This window comes from Fukomys damarensis, unplaced genomic scaffold (assembly GCF_012274545.1).
Source record: "Fukomys damarensis isolate Sample0158 unplaced genomic scaffold, DMR_v1.0_HiC HiC_scaffold_2, whole genome shotgun sequence".
NCBI classification, from domain to species: domain Eukaryota; kingdom Metazoa; phylum Chordata; class Mammalia; order Rodentia; family Bathyergidae; genus Fukomys; species Fukomys damarensis.
Genome location: NW_022900914.1, coordinates 19,620,274 through 19,641,664, shown reverse-complemented (window position 1 = coordinate 19,641,664; position 21,391 = coordinate 19,620,274). Strand labels below are relative to the sequence as shown.

At 39.4% G+C, this 21,391-nt stretch overlaps 1 protein-coding gene across 18 annotated transcripts in view; it reads left to right on the top strand.

Moving 5' to 3' along the window:
* The window catches only part of Slc8a1 (solute carrier family 8 member A1), a 349,978-nt gene extending 330,385 nt beyond the window's left edge, over positions 1 to 19,593 (top strand). For all 18 annotated transcript variants that reach the window (XM_019204661.2, XM_019204660.2, XM_019204659.2 and 15 more), the window contains one exon: positions 12,970 to 19,593. In XM_019204661.2, the coding sequence (XP_019060206.1) occupies positions 12,970 to 13,346 (377 nt within the window). In that variant the 3' untranslated portion in view covers positions 13,347 to 19,593. The remainder of the gene's footprint in view (positions 1 to 12,969) is intronic.
* The last annotated feature ends 1,798 nt before the right edge of the window (positions 19,594 to 21,391 follow it).

Below are 21,391 nucleotides of genomic sequence, written 5' to 3'. Positions count from 1 at the left end.
TTATAATCTTATATTTAGTCACTCTGTTGTGCTACCTTGGATACATTTTAAAAATATCACATACACTCTTTCTCATATGTGTTACAAGTTTTTGGAAATTACCCACTTTTCTCTTTGCCTCGATTTCAGTACTTTCCACTTTTAAAGCACGCAACTTGGGGGTTACATTCAAGCTCACTGAGCTCAGGCTTCTCTTAGTCCCGTTGGCAACAAAAATAGCTGGTAGAATTCATACTTCAAAAACTTCAGAAATTAATAAAGGCTCACTTGTCTTCCCATACGTTCTTATTCAAAAATGTAAAAATTTCAACACTAGGACCTCAGATATTTAGCTCTGAGGTATCTGGGAAAAAAAACAGAGTACCAAGGCATAACCACATGTTGCTGAAGGGTGTGAGCACAGTGGGAGGTCTGGGGATTCCAGGGCTGGACCAACTACCCAGGACGCTCTGCTGCCCAGGTGCTGAGAGGGCTCCAAGAAATGATGCTCTCCCAGTTGTCATATTCTGCAAAGGATCACTGGCGGTCCTGGAAATGAAGTTCCAGTACTCTGGTCTCTGAGCAGAAACAGGAAGAGGGAAGTAGGATCGCTGAAGATTACTCTCCATAGCCTCATCGGTAAACACAGTCTAGCTCTTGCTTAGAAATGGGGCCGGGGGAACATCACAGAATTTCACCCAAATATACTTCTCAGTGGTCATTCTGAATTCACAGTCATCTGGTCTCCCTTGAAGAACAGCAGGAATCACATCGGCTCAATTATTTTGCCACTTCCCACTTCACGTATTTATGGTGGTGACAGTGCAGGGCTTAAGGTAGATCAACGGTTAAAGGCTTCAGTCTCAGAAAAATAGCACCATGTGTCCCCTTAGTGGAGTATTCATGAATATGCACCAAGAGGATATAAAAGACCATGAGCTTTACAGCTTTAAAGAACGTGACCAGTGTTCCAACCAGCCCTCCAGTCATCTCTTTCCATATGTATGATACGTACCAGAAGGCAAATTGCCCAACTCCCGTAAGCCTTAGTTTCTTAACTTGAATTATGAAACATGAGACTTTCTCACAGAGCTGTAGTGAAGATTACATGACAGCCCACTTACAAAGTACCCAGCAGAGGGTCGAGCCTTTATAGACCCTGAAAAAGCATCAGATCTCTTTCCCCTTCTATTTCAATTAAGTCATGGATGGATTTAGGCCCACTGTGGTATTTAGATGAATTGCAACAACAATGGAAAAACAGACAAGCATGTAAACCCTCAGCCCATCTTCACCGCTGCCCCATTGGAGCGAAGTGGGCATTCCCGTTGCAGTTGCTTCCTGTAATCGCACTGTCTCTCCACAAGCTTTACCCTCTTGGCATTTCAAGTCAGAGAGCCACAGTGTTCAAGAGGAGCCATCGCTGTAGTGTGTGTGCACATTTAATTAGATGATTAAAATTTCACATCAGCAAAATAGAAGTGGAAACAGAACAGCTTTAGCCTGAGCCAAGATTTCTCAGTGGCCGTGGTGTGACTTTCCCCGAGAGAATCCTAAAGGGCAGGTGTATTTTCTTTCCAGGCACTCTAATAAGCACCCAATCTCTTTACTACCATGAAAGGTCAGAACTTCTAAAAATAGGCCCTCAGACATGCAGTCGAACTTGGGGACAAGACCACACAAGGGCCACTACCAGAGGAGCAACACCGGGTGACACAAATGGTTTTCCAGTGGAAGGAGCTCCTCAGCGAAGAGCTGCCTGGAGGGAAAAGCTCTGTACTCTCTAACACACGTGCCCAAAGATAGGTGATGTCATTAGAGTTGAAGGAAGTCCAAAAAAGCAAAAACGTGCAGGAAAGAGAGTGAAACAAGGCAGGCTAGACACCAGATTTCACAAGATTTGCTCTATAAATGGCACCAGAACTGCCTGTTAGCCTCTATCAAAAATGCTGAAGAATAGGCTATGTGCAGCTGGCCTAAAGCATTTGTAAGGACTAGGGAAAGATCCATTTCAAAACTATTTGCATCCTCTATTATTTCTCAAAAGAAGAGTTTGTAATACTTTTAAGTTTTCTTTGTTGGCAGTTGCAAACCTTGATTTATTTTTTTCTCAAAGGGCAGCGCCACACTGGCACCTGATCTCAAGCAAAGGCTGGAGTGGGGCCAGGGAGGTAGCAGTGATGCCATCTACCAGGAGATGATCCAGGGGACAGGGACAGAGCAGGGGTGTCCAATCTTAAGACTTGAAGAGTCTGGATTAATGCCCCAATCTCACAACAGCCAGCTTCACTCAGTCAGGCCCATAAAAGACACCACATAAGAGAAAAGAGCTAAAAATATTTTATCATATTCTTCCCGGGTCTTATTACATACTCTAGGCCAGTGACAGCAAACCTTTTAGAGGTTTCAATGACAGAAACAGCCTGGTGCAGCACTTGTGCTTCGGCTGTCCGAAGCAAGGACACATGTGGCAGAAACATAATGCTGAACATTTGCATGTGTACACGTGTGTGTGTGTGTGTGTGTGTGTGTGTGTGTGCTTTTTCTTGAAGGATTGACATTATGCATGTGTTATGTGAATGAATGTAAATTCCCCCCTTTTTTTCAGAATTAGGGTGCATTTCAAAGAAAGTGAGTCATGTATAGCAAAAACATTATGATGTTTTCCTCCATGAAGATTCATAACAATGTAAGTCTCTAAACAATGACATAAATAAAGTTGAGTTGATGATTTTACTTTTCCTTTTTACATTTGAAAATTAGGTGATCACGGGCTGGGGATTTAGCTCAGTGGTTCCGCTGCCTACCTTGCAAGCACAAGGACCCGAGTTTGATCCCCAGTGCCAAAAAAGAAAATTAAGTGATTAGAGCCAGGTGTAGAGCCACTCGTAATACCAACACTCTGGGAGGCTGAGGCAGGAGGATCACAATTTCTAGCCTAGCCTGTGCAATTTAGTGGAACCTTGTCCCATAATAAAACATTAAAACATGTACTGGGGATGTAGCCCAATGAGAAGGCCCCAAGTTTAATCCTCAGGACTGCAAAAATAATAGCAATGTTAGATAAATGAGAAATTTCAAGGGTTACTTCTCAGTTCTCTTTTTATCATTGTTTTATTTTTAAAATTTTGTATCAGTACACATTTGCACACATAGTGATTACATTTTAATACTTCTTACTTTTCCTTCTGCCACCCCCCCACTTCCTTCATCTCAAAACCCCTTTCCCATTTGTAAAAGCCATATCTCCCTGGTCCCTATTCTTCATCCTTTCTTTTTATCTTTAAATTATTTATATTTTGGGTTCCTCATGTAAGAGAAAGCATGCAATAGTTAAGCTTATGTGTCCGACTGACATCGTGTAACATAATGGTCTCCAGGCAAGGTACATCCATCTTCCTTACAGTTGACTAATTTTCCTTCCGTGGCAGAATAGTATTCCATTGTATATGCATATCATATTTCCTTCATCCAGTCATCTGTTAATGGGCATTTGGGCCTCTTTCAAGATCTAGTTCTTCTGAGTTGTCCTGCTAATAGCATGAGTATTCATATATCAGGTGGTATGATTCCTTTAGCTCCTTCAGGAAGATACCCAGAAGGGGAATATCTGGATCAAATGGAATTTGTAGTTTTTGGTTTTGAAGGAATCACCATACTGATTTCCATAGTGTTTGTACGAGTTTACTTTCCTACCAATACTGAAGAAGTGTTCCTTTTCCCCCACAGACTCATCAGCATTTTTTATTATTTGATTTCCTGATGACAGCTGTTCATTGTGGAGTAAGATAGAATGTGGGCTGCTTCGATTTGCATTTCTCTAATGCCTAGAAATGTTGGACATTTTCTCATGTATTTATTGACCATTTGTACTTCTTCCTTGGAGAGGTTTCTATTCATTTCAATTCCTGTATTTGATTGGGTCTTTTATTTTAAGGAGTCTAAATTTTTTGAGTTCTCTACATGTTTTAGATATCAGCCCCCTGTCTGAGGAGTAGGTGACAAAATTTGTCTCCCTTTCTGCATTTTATCTCTTCACTCACTTGATTTTTTTTTCCTCCTTTGGCTAGGCTGAAGCTTTTTAATTTGATACAATCCCATTTGTTAATTCTTGATGTTATTTCTTGTGTCTTTGGTGTTCTGTTCAGAAAGTCTTTGGATATGCCTGTGTCTTCAAGAGTTTTACCTGTTTCTAACTTCCGGTACATTGTTTCTGTTTTAATACCCAGCTCTTTGATTCATTTCTATTTTAGTACATTGTGATAGATATAGGATGATGTTTAATCCTTTGCCTGTGTGTGAATGGTTTTTTCAGCACCTTTTTTGGAAAAGGCTATCTTTTCTCCAGCATGTGATTTTGCCCATTTGCCAAAGACCAGATAACTGAATGTTCCTGGAGTTATTTCTGCATCCTCTATTCTGTTCCATTAATTTTCTTGTTTGTTTTTGTGCCAGAATCCTGCTGTTTTTATCACTGTAGCTTTGTAATATTGTCTAAAATCTGGGATTGTGATGACTCTTATTTTGTTCTTGTTGCCCAAGATAGCTTTTGCTATACTGAGTCTCTTGGTTTCATACAAGTTTTAGGATTTTTTTTCTACTTTTCTGAAGCATGCTGTTGATATTTTGATTGGGTTGCATTAAATCTATTTGTCAGTTTTGGCCATATGGTCATTTTGACAATATTTGTCCTGCCTATCCAGAATCAGGGGTTATTGTTCCATTTTCTCATGTCCTCTTTGATCTCTTTTTTCAGAGTACTGTAATTTTCATTGTAGTGATCTTTCAGTTCCATGGTTAGGTTAAATCCTAAGTATTTAATTTTTCTTGAGCTGTTGTGAATAGTATTGCTTCCTAGTTTCTTTCTCAGTGGATTCATTAGTGGTGTATGGGAACACTGTTGAATTTTGTGTGACGTTATTCTCTTCTATGTTGTCCAATTTTTGTTCTAGGAGTCTTTTGGTGGAATTTTTTGGATCTTCTCTGTAAAAGATCAAGTCACCTGGAAATAATGATAGTGAGACTTCCTCCTTTTCTATAATATTCCCTTTCTGTACGTATTAATTAATTCCTTCTTATTAGTACATGTTTGCAGTACGTAATGACCATATTCCTCATGCACATCACATATCTGAACTCTTTTTTCATCTCTTTTCCCTCCCCCTCCCTCTGTCTGTCTCTTGATCTATTCTTTTAAATACTAACTCACTCTGCATTTCCTAGCAGCTCTATTGAGACATAACTTGCATACCATAAAATTCACCCATTTGAAATGTAGCACCTAGTGGTTTTTAGTAAATTCGCAGAGTTATGCTGCCCATTATCCTAATGCAGTTTTAAACATTCCATCACCCTAATGAAGCCCTTCATGGCCATTTACAGTAATTCTCATTTCCTTCTCTCGCCTCAAGCAACCACTAATGTATTCTCTGACTCTGTAGATCTGTCTTTTCTAAATATTTCACAAGAACCTGTTTTAACATACAACTGTCGTGGGTTCTCTATATAGTAATTGTACTCCCTCATATAATGGGAGCATTTCACAGATATTTATGCTTTTATTTATTTGTACAAAATCTCTATCCTCTATAGAGAAAATGGCTGGGTCTTTGATTTTATGGAGTCTTTTTTTTTTTTTTAGTTTTTTTATGTTCTAGATATTAGTCTTCTGTCTGAGGAGCAGGTGACAAAAAACTTTTTCCCGTTTTGTAGGTTGTCTCTTCACTCTATTAATTGATTCTTTTGCTATGTGGAAGCTTTTTAGTCTGATATAATTCCGTTTGTTGATTCTTGCTGTTATTTCTTCTGCAACTGAGGGTCAGAAAATCCTTTCCTATACCTATATCTTCAAGCATATTATCTACTTTATATTCTCATAGTTTTAATGTTTCTGCTTTAATGTTTAGATCTTCGGTCCATTTTGATTTTCATTTAATACACAATGAGAGATATGGTCCGCCTTCAGTCTTCTGCATGTGCATGACCAGTTTTTCCAGCACCACTTGTTGAGCAGGCTGTCTTTCCTCCAATGTATGCTTTTGGCCCCTTTGTCAAAAATCAAATAGCTGAATATGTTAGGATGTTTCTGTATCCTCTGTCCTGGTCCATTGATCTACATACCTATTATTCCAGCACCACACCATCTTTATCACTATTGCTTTGCAGTATAGTGTAAAAGGTTGATATTTTAAGGCTTCTTGCTTTGCCCTTTTTGTTCAAAGTTGCTTTTGCTCCTCTCAGAACCGGAAGACTTCTTTCAAATCAGTCAACCTCATTTCCTTACTTGGTCACATCTGAACATTAATTACTATAACTTGCATATGATTTTTCATTCTTGGCTGTAAACAGGCAGGACTTCTAATGTCAAGGTACCACGCCCACTGAGCACACATAATCTAGTCCACCCCAGAACCACATCAATCTAGTTGCAAGAGCCAAGCAGGATGGAATAATGCTGCTTTGCACCCCAATGAGCTCATTCGTTTAGGACTCTTTTATAGGCCCAGGAGAGAAAGTAGAATGACCAAGCAATTGAGAAATAATTCCCATATCAAATAAGCCATCAGAGTTCTTTGAAAGGCTCAGAATGTTTGCTTGATAGCCAAGAATTAGAACCATGGATTATAGACAATTTTAGCAAACCCCATGAACCTAGGGGTTTGAACAAGGAAGAACCTTGGACTGGTTCCTTTATGGGGCATTTGTGAACATCACAGTGAAAAATAACCCTATTCTAGGTCTGTTAAAGAGTGCAGCATCACTTTTTTGACAACATGCATCAAATTACATTTGGAAATAATATTAAATAGCAGTGTTGGTTTCAATTCATCCTCTTCTCTACCTAGTGTTTCCTGAAAAATAAGCTCTTATTATTGTTCTCTTTTAGTTAGAATTAATCTCTTTCTTTGGACTTAAAACATAGCATTGCAGGATGTCAAATACATAAAAGGAAAATGAAACCCCAGTGGGTACCTCTGCAGAATGCATAAAAACTGAAAAATAATTTGTTACTTAATAACAAAATCGGTTGCTTTCTGCTGATCTACATGCCAAGTTTATGCCATGCCTTGGTTAAACTGGTGGAGGTGCCACTATTATCCAGGCAGAGAAGAAATCAGGGCTGTGAGTACTTAGGAAATGTTAATCCGGTTCCAAGAGCTTTCAGAAATGTCAGCACTCTGGCTTCATTTTAGACCAATTAAGCAGGAAGTTAGGGTAGGCAAGCTGATATTTTCAAAAGTTGTCCCGCTGATTCTGATTTATAGCTTGGGATGAAAATGACTAGAAGCAAGGGCTCTGATCCTGCCCAGGTGTCCTCTTGAGCTTTTCACCTACCTCTGTTGACGTTTCTTCTAGAAATGGGTCATGTCACTGTTTCCTTTTCTTATTCACTCTTTTCAGGGACAGACTTCTATGGACAGAAATTTTAAGTGTTATACCCTTTTGCAGATTTTATGACTCTTTTCCTAACTGGCCATTAGTCAATCAAACATTACTAATTCTCTGATCTCTGGAACTTCACTTGCAAAGGATTCGTTGCACATGAACCAGTAAAGTGTGTGTGTGTGTATAAAAGTATATTTACTTGAGTAAATATCGCAACTCAAGACAGAAACCTGACCCTACGTGACAGCAAAAGAATTAGCACATAAGTCAAGTATGTGTGCTTGAATTCTAAAAAGAGCAAGACGCTAAAGGGCATAAAAGGGAGCAAAGAAAAGGGAGAAGAGTACTTGAATCTGCCTCATAGACACTAGTAAGATGAGAGTCTTAGGCCGGGGATTTAGCTCAGCGGTTCAGTGGCCTGCCTTGCAAGCACAAGGACCCGAGTTCAATCCCTGGTACCAAAAAAAAAAATTTGTGTGCATATCACACACACACACACACACATAGCTTCATATATTTATTCTTTTTTCAATCCCTTTATCCCCCTCACTATTGTCCATTCTGCCCTTTTCTCTGCTCCCTTTCCCATCTCCAAAAAAAATAAAAAACTGGCTCCCTGTCTCCTTTGTTTTACTCTTCTAATTTATTTATATTTAAAGGTTTTCATTAAGAGAAAACATGTGATATTTAACTTTCTGTGTCTGATGTACTTCACTTAACATAATGTTCTCAAGATCCAACCATTTTCCTGCAGCTTCATGCTTTCATTCTTCTATATGACTGAACAATATTCCCTTGGGTACATAGCCCACGTTTTCTTTGTCCCTTTGTATTTTGGTAGACATCTAGACTGTTTTCAGAGCTTATCTATTGTGAACGGTGCTGCTATAAACATGGGTATGCATGTAATCACTATAGTAGGATGCCTTTAATTCTTTTGGGAATATACCTAGGACATATGTAGCTTGGTCAAAGGAATTTCTATTTTGAATTTCTTCAGTAATGTTCATGGTTATTACCATAGTGGCTGTACGAGTTTACATTCCCACCAACAGTGTACAAAGGTTTCTTTTTCCCCGTATCCTTACCAGCATTTGCTGTTTTTTTATGTTCTTGAGTCATTCTTACTAAGTGAGATGGAGTCTCAGAGTTGATTTGATTTTCATTTCTCCAATAGCTAAAGTAGATTAACATTTGTCAGATACTTATGGGCTATTTATGCTTCTTTTGTGAAGTGTCTGTGCAGTTCACCTGCCTGTTTTTTGATTAGGTCATTTGTTTTGGGTTTTTGTTTTTTTTTAGTTCTTTGTATTCTATATATTAGTCCTTGGTCAGAAGAGTAGCTGGCACGACTTTTTTCCCATTCTATTGGTTGTCTTATGACTGTGTATTGTTTCCTTTGCTGTGCAGAAGCTTTTTCAAATAAGAAGATATTGATGATCATAAGTCAATGCAAATGAATAAGAATATGTCCAAACTCCTACAGAAAAAAAAAATAATGCCAACACCACATTAGTTAGTTTAGTGTATTCTGTGGACCAGTCAAGAGCTATAGCTAGTGCCTTAGAGATCTTCTCATCTAAATTCTTCATTTTAATTGAGGAAAGTTAGACCTAAAAATGTGAAGTGGTTTACCCAAGTATTTACAGGAAGTTGGAAGAACCAAGCGTGTCTCCCTGAGACTTCAATAACTGTACCATGAAATTCTACACATTTTGGGGTTCTTTTGAATTGGTAGCAATTCATAGGTGCTGGGGGAAGCAAACATAGTTAGTTCCATGCCAGGCTGAATCCAGTCAGTCACTTCTACTGTCAGTTCCTGAAAACAGATCACTTAAAAGGAGAGCAGATGAACCTCAAAGCTTCCTAAAAGTCAAAAGCAAGATGGGGCATCTAGGGTGAAACCTGTGCTTTAATTAACACACACACACACACACACACACACACACACAAACCCATATCTATCTTGTATCTTTACATTCTGATGTAAAAGAATGACCCTTTTTAGAAAGGAGCTTTTTAAGACTTACTATACATATAGCTATAAAGTTTGATAAATTCAGGTTTTAAAAAAATTCTAGAGGAACAGGGAGGGTGTTATTGTACGTTGACCAGATGACATGGTCAGCGTTACAAACAGTGAACTTGAAATAGGCCTTCAGGGGACATTTTCTCCTAACCCTCTGTCAGGCAGCTTAATTCTAGCCACACTTCCTCCTAAGCAAATTTCTTTATTGATTTATAGCTATATGTACACAGAGGACAGGACCCAAAGTCTGAGGCTGCACAACCCAACTAAAATTTATTAGAATTTAAAGATGGGAGTTAAAAATGACTCTCAGAAACCTGCCCTGGGATTATATTAGTAGGAAAACGTATACACGATCGTCAGCACTTCTCAAAGTATGCCATTCTCATTGGAAATCTGATGCTTTTATCTTTGTATTTAGTGAGCTTGCTCTATATATGAATATATCCCCTCTCAGTCCCAGGCAGTAGTTATTTCTTAGAATTTACTTTAGGGAATGGCTTTTGACTTGTTCAACCATGGGTAGGTTACAGGCTTAATGTTCAGGTTAGGACATGGCATCGCCTGGCATCTGGCGTCCAGCAATTTACTCTGCACTAAGCAGCAAAGCAGTAATAAAAGGCAATTTGGGGAGAATCCATGGCGCTTCATTTGGAAAACAGAGTTATCTCTGCTGGAGTTAAGGTTAACGTTCTGAATTTGCAAGTGTTCCTACCTTTTTTGTACAGTTTTTGAACTGAAAATAAAAACAGACATAAGGCCTTACAGATAACCCCAGTAAATAAGACAAAACCGACCATCCTCAAAGAGGGCCAGAATATGCATTATTTGTGTGGCAAGCTAGTCACTGTGGCTCCAAAATTTTTAGGGATGCCAGCAAAGGGCATTTAAAAGTAGGAATTTATTTTTACAAGTAAGAATTTCCGCGCAATATGCACTTAAATGGGCTAGCGAGGAACTGGCTTGAAGAAAAGGAACTTGCTAGAGATCTGACACACCCTCCACTCCAGCCTGAAGGACCAGCCTGAGCGCTCCGGTTTCCCAGATGCAGGCATCGTTGACTTTGTGCCTCTTTCTCTTCTGGTGCAGAGGCAGAGGTTGCTCCGGAAGTCCCAGGGTTCCTGAGTGGAGACAGGGCCCTCAGGAAGGGCAGTGTATCGTGTACCATGTACCGGGGAGGTAGTCGTGTTTGTGCTACGGCAGCACCAGGTCACCTGCAGCATGAGGAGGGAATACCTCCTCCCCGACTGCACCACCTTTCGTGGCCCTCTGCTCACCACCAGCCAGCGCTCCTGGCCAGGTCAGCTCAGAATGACTCAGGTGTTCCCCCGCAGCAGCTGAACAATGAGCAGCTTTCTCCTGCCTTCGACTCTTGTTCCTCTATTTTCTTTGCTCTACTTCCGTCCTTGAAGAAAGCGAAGCAAAACAACTTCATTATTTTGAAGCCGCTGCTGCAGCAGCTTCTAACAACTCTTAATAGCAAAATGCAAAAGACCGTGAACATTTGTCTGGCTTTGCTTTCACTGCCGGTCTCTGTGCCTACCCTGAAGGGGTGGTACTGGGCAGTGTAGGTGCACAAGGCAGCACAATTTAAGGGAGGTGGATTAGCAAACCGCCTGAGTCTTTCTTCGTCTGTGTTCTCTGTGATATAAGAAAGGCCACCTGGTGAGCACCTGCTTCGGTGTTTCTGAGTGGAAGGAATGGGGCAAACCAAAAATTGAAAGGAAAGGAGACCATTAGCCTTCCTGGGAGGGGTAATGGTTATGGACTGAGGATGAGCTCTGAAATGAAGCAGACTTGATTTAAAAATTCTCATTTCTCTGACTAAGACCCTGCCCAAGAGTTGTAATATCACAACATCATAGTTTCCCAAGTTATAAAAGGGGAATGACACCTAGTCCCTAAGGCTTCTGAAAGGACTGAGTTAGAATGTATATATGACCTGTATAGCACAGGCTTTGGCGTGGGATAAACAATGTTTGCCTTCGTTTCTTTAAAAGAATAATAAAATCTACTTTCCAAGCAGACAGAGGTCAGATGCTATAGGTCAGGACCTCAGTGCTGATCAGCCCCCTTTCAGAAAGAATGTGCACTGCAGATGCTTAGCATCTGCTCAGCCTAAGTGACCTCTTTAGCCATTAAAAAGCAGAGAACCTACAGTCTGATATAAACTCTCCTGCTCTGTGTAACATCCTGATTGTAGATTTAGCAATACTAAATGGTAACAACAGAGCATTCCAGAGGCCTCAGGGAGCTTTGACACTACTGGTTTTGCAAGTGAGAGTTCAATTTGGCCGTAATTCAAATCTACTGTAAACCTAGTGTTCAAGGTAGCTTGCAAAGGTAACTGAAAGAAATTCAGTGTCAGTAAATAGGCATCAAATAGTTAAAAAAAATAGAGTACTTGCAACTTCGGTGTGCATGATTAATGAAAGGTTGTTTCAGATTCCACGCCAACTTTTAAACTAATCTAAACTGTTCTATTTACATTGTCCTTTCAAAATCACAAAAAGAGCTATTCTTACCAAGAAGCAAAGCATATATTTTACAAATCATGTACCTTATACCCTGCACCTGTATGCCAGTACCCTGTTTCACAGAGTAGGATAAGAGACCCGGGCTCATGCTATCAGTTGGAAGGTAGGATTGGAAACGTCTGTGCTTGCCTGGTCATATTACTGCTGTCCTGTTCCCTTTAGTGAACCATGACTTTCTTGTGTTTACCAAAAGATACATTCAGGATTATTAGTGAGCAACAAGCTTTTAGGATGCTCACTGGTTCCTCTGGCATGAGGAAAGGTAAGATAGCATGGTGAACAACCAGGAATCATAAAGACAGAAAGCCAGTGTTCAAAGCCTAACCTGGCTTCTTCCTAGATGCATGACTCTGTAAGCATTAGCTATCATCTCTAAGCCTGGTTCCCTCACCTCACAGAAGCATTATCACAATTGATGCAGTCATTTAGGTAAATCTGCTTTCCTATTTAAAAGGCTCTAGGGACATATCATCTATTATTACACTTTGCTTCTTTTCAGTTGCACTATTGGCTTGCTCTTGAATCTTTGGAAATCTCTTGTGACACCTTCACTTCCTCGTCTATAAAAAAGACTGCTGAAACAAGTGTCTTTCAGGAATACCCTCCAGCAGCCATATTCAACCCTTAGTGACCCAGAATATTTGGGGATGTTGTTGAAATAGACCCCTGGGCCGCAGTGCTTATGACCCAACATAGCTGGATGGAGCCTTATAATATCAAAAGGACCCCATTTTGATTCTGATGTGGCAGGGCTGTGATCGCTCTCCGAAAAATGCTGCCCTGCAAGCTCATTAGACAAGAACAGTGGTATCTGTGGATATAGAACTTGACAAACATCACTTTATTGGTAACAGGGCCAGCACCAAATCCTTGGCTGACAATACCTACAGCCTGTTCTTTGGACCAAACAGAAGCCTACTCTGGAGTGGTTTACATTCAGGCTTTCATTCTAGACTACAGAGCTGAAGTTCCCTGAACTCCATGGGTATCTTTTAAAGGTTAATTGAGTGTCATTGCCTTCTTCTGCTTTCTCTGCAGACACATTTGCCAGCAAAGTGGCAGCCACCCAGGACCAGTATGCAGACGCATCCATAGGTAACGTCACGGGCAGCAACGCAGTGAACGTCTTCCTGGGAATCGGCGTGGCCTGGTCCATTGCTGCCATCTACCATGCAGCCAATGGGGAACAGTTCAAAGTGTCCCCTGGCACACTAGCTTTCTCTGTCACTCTCTTCACCATTTTTGCTTTCATCAATGTGGGGGTGCTGCTGTATCGGCGGAGGCCAGAAATTGGAGGTGAGCTGGGTGGGCCCCGGACTGCCAAGCTCCTCACATCCTGCCTCTTTGTGCTCCTATGGCTCTTGTACATTTTCTTCTCTTCCCTGGAGGCCTACTGCCACATAAAAGGCTTCTAAAGGAACAGTCAGATATAGTAAATTTATATATATATACATATATATATATATATATACATAAAAATTGTGTATAACGAACAGAGGAGACTGACATTGGTCACGTTCACTTACCTGCTGATGGAATCCAGCTTCAAAAGCATACTCTGTACTAGGGTCGAAGTCAGAAACCATCACCTCCCATTCCCAGGGCATCGTCATGTTGAACAAGACACAGAGGCAGGGCCATCTCTGCAGCTCAGCCAAGAGGGGCTGTCCTCTCTCCAGGTTCACAAACGGTGAAGGCTTTGATTTGTTTTCTTGTTTTTGGCTTTACTTTCAGTGGGGTTGGGGAGGTAGCTGATATTTGGCTTTTTGTTCGTTTTGGTTTTTGGTTTTGTTTTGTCAGGAGGGCCAGGGTTTTTGCTTCTCCTCTGTGGGAGGACCCATCCAAATGTAAAAGGCTTTGGGGTAAAAAATCAAAATCCTGAAGATTCCCCTCACCTCCCCGCAAACATTTTCAAAATCACTTTGGAGTAAGAAAGGATCTGGGCATGGAAGAAGAAAGAAATGTGTCTTCGCTTATTACCAAATTTCACGCTCATCTTCTGAAGGTGAACAGAGGTGAAGCTGCCTCCAAGAAGCACGGGAGCTGGAATGGAGCCAGGAAAAGAGATGGTTCTACATACAGGCTAATATTTAGAGATATGGTGCCCTGCACTCTTGTTCAACAGGTACAGGGGTAACGTGCCTAGATTCCCAAGAACATGCAAATTCCTTTTTGTTTTTCTTATCTCTTTAGCCCCAGACTGTGATTAGCAAAGCCCTTATCTGGTCCAGCCCAGCTAAACCCCAAGAGTCCCATCCCGACCCCCTTCCTCCTGCTCCCCTGCCCTCCATACGATCCAGAAGAATAATCCCATCCTAAAAGCACACCATCCCTTTCCATCTGCATCAGTGTGTGCCCAGCCCCACGTTGCTGTTGCCTGGGATTGTCTGTCAGTTTTGTTTTCCGAAGCATCCATGGCTTGCACAATCCTGTCCCAGTCATGACTGAACATTTGCTACTTTTCGTGTGCCTGTTTGGGAATGTTGACGTGATACCTGTTACACAGTGCATGGATGAAAAACAAATAAAACAAAACAAAGTGTATCTGTACATAGTAGAGTATAGCGTATACTGTTCTCCCATTCAGCAATGTTGATTGGACATTGAAGACATAAGTGAGTTTTCTTTTCACCTGAATTGTTACTTTTGTGTTGTTCCTTAGTTTGATTGATACTAGGGATAAAAGAAGAAAATGGCTTATTGTTCATGAATCTGCACATTCATTTCTAAGAAGCAATAACTGTCCTGTGGAGAGAATGAAAGCTATTGAGAGGATATCAGGCAAACTCAAAGATCTTCAAGGAAAGTTAGCCATGTGGAACACATCAGAGGCCTCCTAAATCACCCACTCATTCAGGAAGGCCAAAGAGAAGGCACTGGAAAGGAGTGTATGCGCTAGGTGTGCCTGGGCTTTTGGGGCCACCGTTTCTACATCACCCCTTCCCCCGAAGTATTTATTGCACATCTGCTCTGTCTGGAACAGATGATAGATTGTGCTGGTTTGTTTGTTTTATTGTTTTCTATGTAAAGGCTATCTTGAGCATTGTTTGTTTCATCTTTCAGTCCAGACCCCACAGACTGTATCAGTGATTCCTGAGTAGGCGAGGAGCCAGGGTGACTGATGGGCCTTTAAAAGTTTGTCCCTCTCCTTATGACTGAAGAGAACCCCTTAGAAGGAATGGCTCTTTCTTTTTCAAGAGACCAAAGAGCCTGAATAAACCTAACATTCCAAAGCAGTGATTCCACTAATGAGGGAAAATGGAATAGTTTTGCTCACCTCTCAGAGATTTTACGGTTTCTGCAGGAACTCAGGCTGAAGGCATCCCTGACCATCTGTATTGATTCAGAGATACTTAAGAAAGAAATACTGCTGAGGCTTTTTTCTCTCCTTCCACTCAGTAGTCACAACTATTCATTTCATAAACATCTAACTGAAGGCTGGTTGCACACTCAATATGCCACGTAGCACACCGCTTCCTGGGAATGGAATCATGACCAAGACAGCCCAAACGCCTGCCCACTGGGGGTACACAGTGAATGTGATGCCTACTTCATGTGTAAAAGCAGACACAGCCATACCGAAATAGTTTATATTGCAAGGGAAAAAAATTATGAAACTATTTTAACATAAACACATTAAAACTGTACAAAGAAAAGTGTCCGTGTAGCTGAGATTTTTAAAACCTAGATTTGGAAAAAGCACCCTCTGTGTCTTTGGCCAACTCGCAGATATGTTCCATAAAGCAGGAAGGGCAACCGCTCTCAGCAACCCGCATCACTAAGAAGGCCCAGTTAACTCGTTTATATTTTTGTGGCAGCAATAGTTTTCCACGAGCTCCCCCGATCTGTCAGAGCCCACTGACACCAGTGACTGTGTCAGGTAGGGGTGCATTCTAGTCCATTACCCCCATTTTTGAAGATTTAAAAAAATACAGCAAGCTAGCCTAGAAACACCAAGTAAATATAGGCAAGGGATATGTTGTTTAAACATTAGAAAGATTTTGCACTCATTTTTAGCCACTTTTGGAATATAATCCCATAGCAAATCTTCACAGGAGACTTTCAGAAATTCTTGCTATTGGTCAATTTCAATTTCAAAGCTTTTTGGTTTCTTTGCCTTTTCAGTTTTCATGCTATAGGGAAAACTATGATTCTGGTTGTTCAGGGTTGTTATTAATTATTATAGTTGTGTAAAATTGTTTCATTTTGTTTGTTTGATTATTTTATTTGGTGTGTATTGTGCACAGCTTTGGAGGGAAGTGCACTAATTGTGCTGACCCTTATAAATGGTACACCTTATCGACACAGACAAATAAAGTTTCTAATTGTTTCTGATTTAATCACTAGTGATACGGAATATTCTATATGGATGTTTTCTCTCTTCTCATTGTCATCTACTCCATTTTTTTTGTTTTCATGCTTTGAAAAAAATAAAGACCAAAAAGGTATTACTGTGCAATTGATATCCTGACCCAAGGTAGATGCAAGGTGTTCAACCTCTTCCACATGCCACCCCTCTGCTTAATACAACATAGTCTTTTTAATGTCCCAAGAGAACACAGAGCCAGAATATTTGTCTTCCAGTCTTGAAATAAATATTGGCATTCCTGCATTTCACTATTTTCTTTTTTACATCTTTAGTATGGGTCTATCTACATCCTTTCTGTATCCAGGAACATGATAAAGAAGTAGTAACATGTCAGGCAACATCTGAGTGCACATTGTATTAGGGCAAATCATTCAGTCTTGCTAAAACTGAGCAAGGGAAGTGTTGTTACTTCCCAAGAGATACCTGAGTGAAATTTTTTTTCCTTTAACAGCATACCCTGTATTCCTTTTGAGTACAGTATACAGTAGAACTTCTACGTTGTATGAGTAAGTTCCAACTAATTATACATGATTAACCTCATATAATCAAAACAGCATATAAAGAGGTGTCACCAGAACTAAATAAGCATCTGTGGGGAAAATATGTGACTGCTTACTGTAATAGATAGAGTCTGTTCGCTAGGTGCATGTAAATGATACTTTAGCCATCCAAACCTCTTTAAATTCTTCCATGGAATTCTTCCTTATACCATTACATGTCATGTAGTGGCACATGTGCTGGATGGTCATGTGTGGCACACTTTTATATATGAAGGAAATAAATGACTTTTAAATATTTGCTTGAATCAAATTTCCCCTAGGTGCCAGTCTTTGGTTTAATGGAAAATAAGCAGCCAGTATTTACTGGTTTCAAGAACAAAATGAGTAATTCAATGACCAAAGTATCCTTGACTACTCAGCAACCTTCAGTAAAATCCTCTGAGCAAAATTTTAATTCAAAGATTTTGATTCCTCCTTCCACCAGTGAAGATATTAGAGTGCTTTGTTTTCTATGGTTCATAGCATAAACGCACTAAAATTTGTTGCAGTGACCTTCCAAACTTAAAATTAAACTACAGAATATGCTCTTTGAAACAGCCCTGCAGAGGTTCTACTAGGCGGCTCTCACCTGATTCACAGGTGATACCACAGCCCAAGGCCTCTGATTATAACCTGTCACAATAAAGTGACTTGTTTTCTCTGCATTCAAGATCTTGATGAAAGAAATTAGAAAATTTTCTCTGGAAGAAGATAAAGCCTTCTGTTTTCTGATAGTGACAAAACTTCGCCTTTTCAAGAACACAAATGAACCCCAGTAAGGCTTCCTTCAGTATTTCTGGGCTCATGTTGAGTCTCTTTTTTGGCCGTGATTTTTCTTTCTCGGCTCTTGCACAGTTGCATGCACAATAAGTCCTGAGTGCAGTTTCATGACTGGAGGAACATCTGAACACTTTGTGATTAACAGTATACAACACTGGACTTCATCCAGCCTACAGCTGGCATTCAGCATTTGTTAAAATAATCATTGCCCTGGGCCAAGGCATTCTAACTGTTGTAGAACCAAGCAAAGATAAGTGAGGATTTCAAATTAATAAATCAGTGCACTATGCTAAAGAGAGACACCAAAATCACATTATCTTACAGAGAAAGAAAGTTGCTGTCCTGAGTGTGTCCATTAGCTTTTGTTCAGATCTTGCTACAGATTTTTGTTAACAGGTTTCACTTTTACCATTCTTTTCTAACATCATATACTTACCTCTTCTTTCCATATTCATCATCTTCACATCACCTAGCACATTTCAAGAACATATTTGGTTTTCTACCTGCAAAAATAGCATAGAAAAGCAGGCATGGTACAGGCCTGCAATTTTGGTACTTGGGAAACTGAGGCAGGAGGACTGCCACAAGTTTGAGTTCATGGACAGCATAAACTATGTAGTGAGACCCAAAAAAATGGTAGCATAGAAAGGGTAGAGCCCTAAACTAGACATTTCATTTTTGAAGTTTACTCAGTCTATGGCTAATTATCTCTGAAGCAGAAAATGTCTTACCTGTAGAAGGAGCAGCCACTGAGAAGTGGAACTCCCAGGAGAGAAAGTGCTTCAGTTTTCCAACTCACAGGAAGTGGTAAGTATCCAGCTTTCTGTGTCTTTTCCTTGGCCTGCCAAGATGTCTAAAAAGCTATACTCAAGAGCTCTCCAAATTTTCAGGTTTTTAAGTCTTCTATTTTATAGTAATATAAATTATTATTTATTCTGATGTATACATTTGGAGGAGACCACTACTCCTAGCTTCATCTTCCCTCTCCCTGCTGTCCACCTTGGCAGCATTTCCATTGGCTACTCCCAGTACATTCAACTACTCTGACTGTTGCTCTTACCCTGCCCCCATCAATAGGTTAAAAGCTCATGCAAAAAGCAATTGCTCAGGATGTGATTTCCTGAAAGTGACTTTATCATAGGAAAAATCAAATTTGCCTTTCCACCTATATCAGTCTTTAGAACATAGTATGGTATCTCTACAGCTGTTGAGGACAGATTATACCCTAAGGTTACATATAATAGCAGTATTACTGATTTTTCTACTTCCTGGAAGCACATTTATCATGCTTCAGTACCCATCTGTCTGGCCCTCTATCAATACATACATACATAGATCAGGAATGAGAATGTACACGTCCCCCCGCAAGTCCTAGAACAGTTCCTATGAAGGTGAAGTCTGTAAATATAGAAGTATAAAAAGCATATAGCCTCCATGCCTCTGAGAAAGTTGAATGTGAGAAAGTAACTTGAATGTGTGTTTGTAGGCGCTATATTTCTGATGTGCAAATGGCACGAACATCCACAATAATAACCAGGCACACTGACATAAAAATTAGCCAACTTCAATGCTGCTGAGTCATTTTTGATGGTACCCAGGTTGCCCCCTCTAGATTGTTGACTGAAGAGACAGCTTTACCTATCCAATTCAAAGAACATATTTGGGTGAGGGGAATTAATTCACTAGGATGATGCTATCACACCCTCTGTACCAGAAATTGTCTATTCAGTTGGAAGGGGAGGGCTTAGAGATTTTTCAGAAACCTATTTCTATATTCCTAAAGAATTTTTAATTTACTCTTTGACTCCCTGAAATCAGAGTAAGAAATGATATAGACCTTCACTAAAAATGTACTTTAGCTTTGCCATGACCTGCCCTTTAATATAAAAACCAGATTCTTGACCTTATATACTATTCTTTTAAAAATACAAAGTAAAATTTTATTAAATAAGCAAGTATTCAAAGACTTTTAAAACTATTTTACCTATAAAAGGGTAAACTGTCTAAATACTGCTGCTAAAAGTGACATAATCCAGATGGCTACTTTTGAGAAAATGATATTATTTCTGGATTTTTCCTACCTGTCTATAATCATTTTAGCATTACACTAAGAAAGAAATTTTGAAAGATTTTCCATTCCAATCATCCTCATATGGTGTGATACAGCTAAAATAATGACCTGGGTAAGAATTATCAATGTTGTTGACAAGAATATATTTTAAAATGAAAGAATGTGGCACAGATATATTAAGTAGAATTTCATCACATATTACCCTTGCCTACGGTATTTAAAAGTCATTATATCTAAGTAAGATAGATTTCCAGTTTCCAGAGACAATTGTACAATTTGAACTTATATTCCCGGGTTTTACATGAAAATTAAAGGTGGACATGCATAAATTTTTGTTTTGATAACCAAAGAAAAGTATGCTTTTGGCACCATTTCCTTGCTATTGAGGTATTTTAGTGGGATCCACTAGATCTGTACAAATGTTTCATAAAAAAGTTATTTCAATATATTCCTTCCCTTCCATATTTTAAGCTATAAAATTTTTAAAATCCCAACTTGATAACTTAATACTTCCTTTTATAAAAGGATGATTCAGGTTGGATATTGCTATTTGTATTTCAGAATTTTGTTTGTAATCTTCATTTTACCAAAAGTCTCCTTTTTAATAAGTGCAAAAATAAATAAATTAAGATTTGGAGTACTACTTAGATTGTTTCTCTGAGAACCAGATAGTTTCAACATTATCTCTGCTACACTATAGAGATGCATTCATACAAATAAAATAGCTCATGTGTCAAACACACAGATTCAGATTGCATTTTGGATGTCTAAGACTGAACAGAAGTTCCTGTTTGGTTAATAATCCTTTTCATCAAATCTTTTATATAAATAGAACAAGGTGGAGAGAAGGGAAAGAAACACAGTCTTGATTTTCTTTTTGTTTTTTACCTAAAGATACAAACTCAAAATTATTTGAAGACTGCTTAGAATGTTAATTACACGTATCCTTCCAAAAACAAAAGTAAGTTTTTAAAATAAAGGAACTTATTTTTCTTCCTTTCATTTAGCAATCATTTCTGGTAGAGAGTCTTTAGGATTAATGAGGGCTCCTTCTGACTTGGGTGGGTGTTGAAAGCAGCTCTTCAAACATATTGTGTTTTAACATATCATGGTCAAATTCATGAGATTTTATATTTTCTCTTGAAACAGCACAAAGCAGGCAGACAAGCATACATTAAGACATTTTCTACAAAACATGTCTGGCATGTTGGCAGAAAAACAATAGGAGTTTCACCAAGTTCTGCCACAAATACTTAACCATCCACATCACGTTTATCCTCTCCTCTCCTAGCTGCAGTTTAGCATGGATATTTACAAATGGGCCAGGGCTCGGTTTTCATATACAATGATTGCCTTGTCTCCAGTGTTTTTCCTCAAGATCTTGCTAACAGCCAAACTAACCCTTCCAACCAATTGATACATGACATTTCTCCAGAGGGACAGGTAAAGAAGAGATGAGGGGTTGCACAAGAAGCAGTGGTATTAGTGCCAACCTATTGGAACCTATTTAACCAACTGCTTTATTATGTACTGAACCTTTTTGGGGACATTTACCCTTGGAAATAGCAGAAAGCCTGTTTTATTAATATTTCATCAACACAATTTTATGGCACTGCATCAAGCAAAGACTAATATCATATAAAAACTGAAAGTTATTTTTCAGCTACAACTGTTAGTGCTAAATTTGCAAGAATTCTTTTC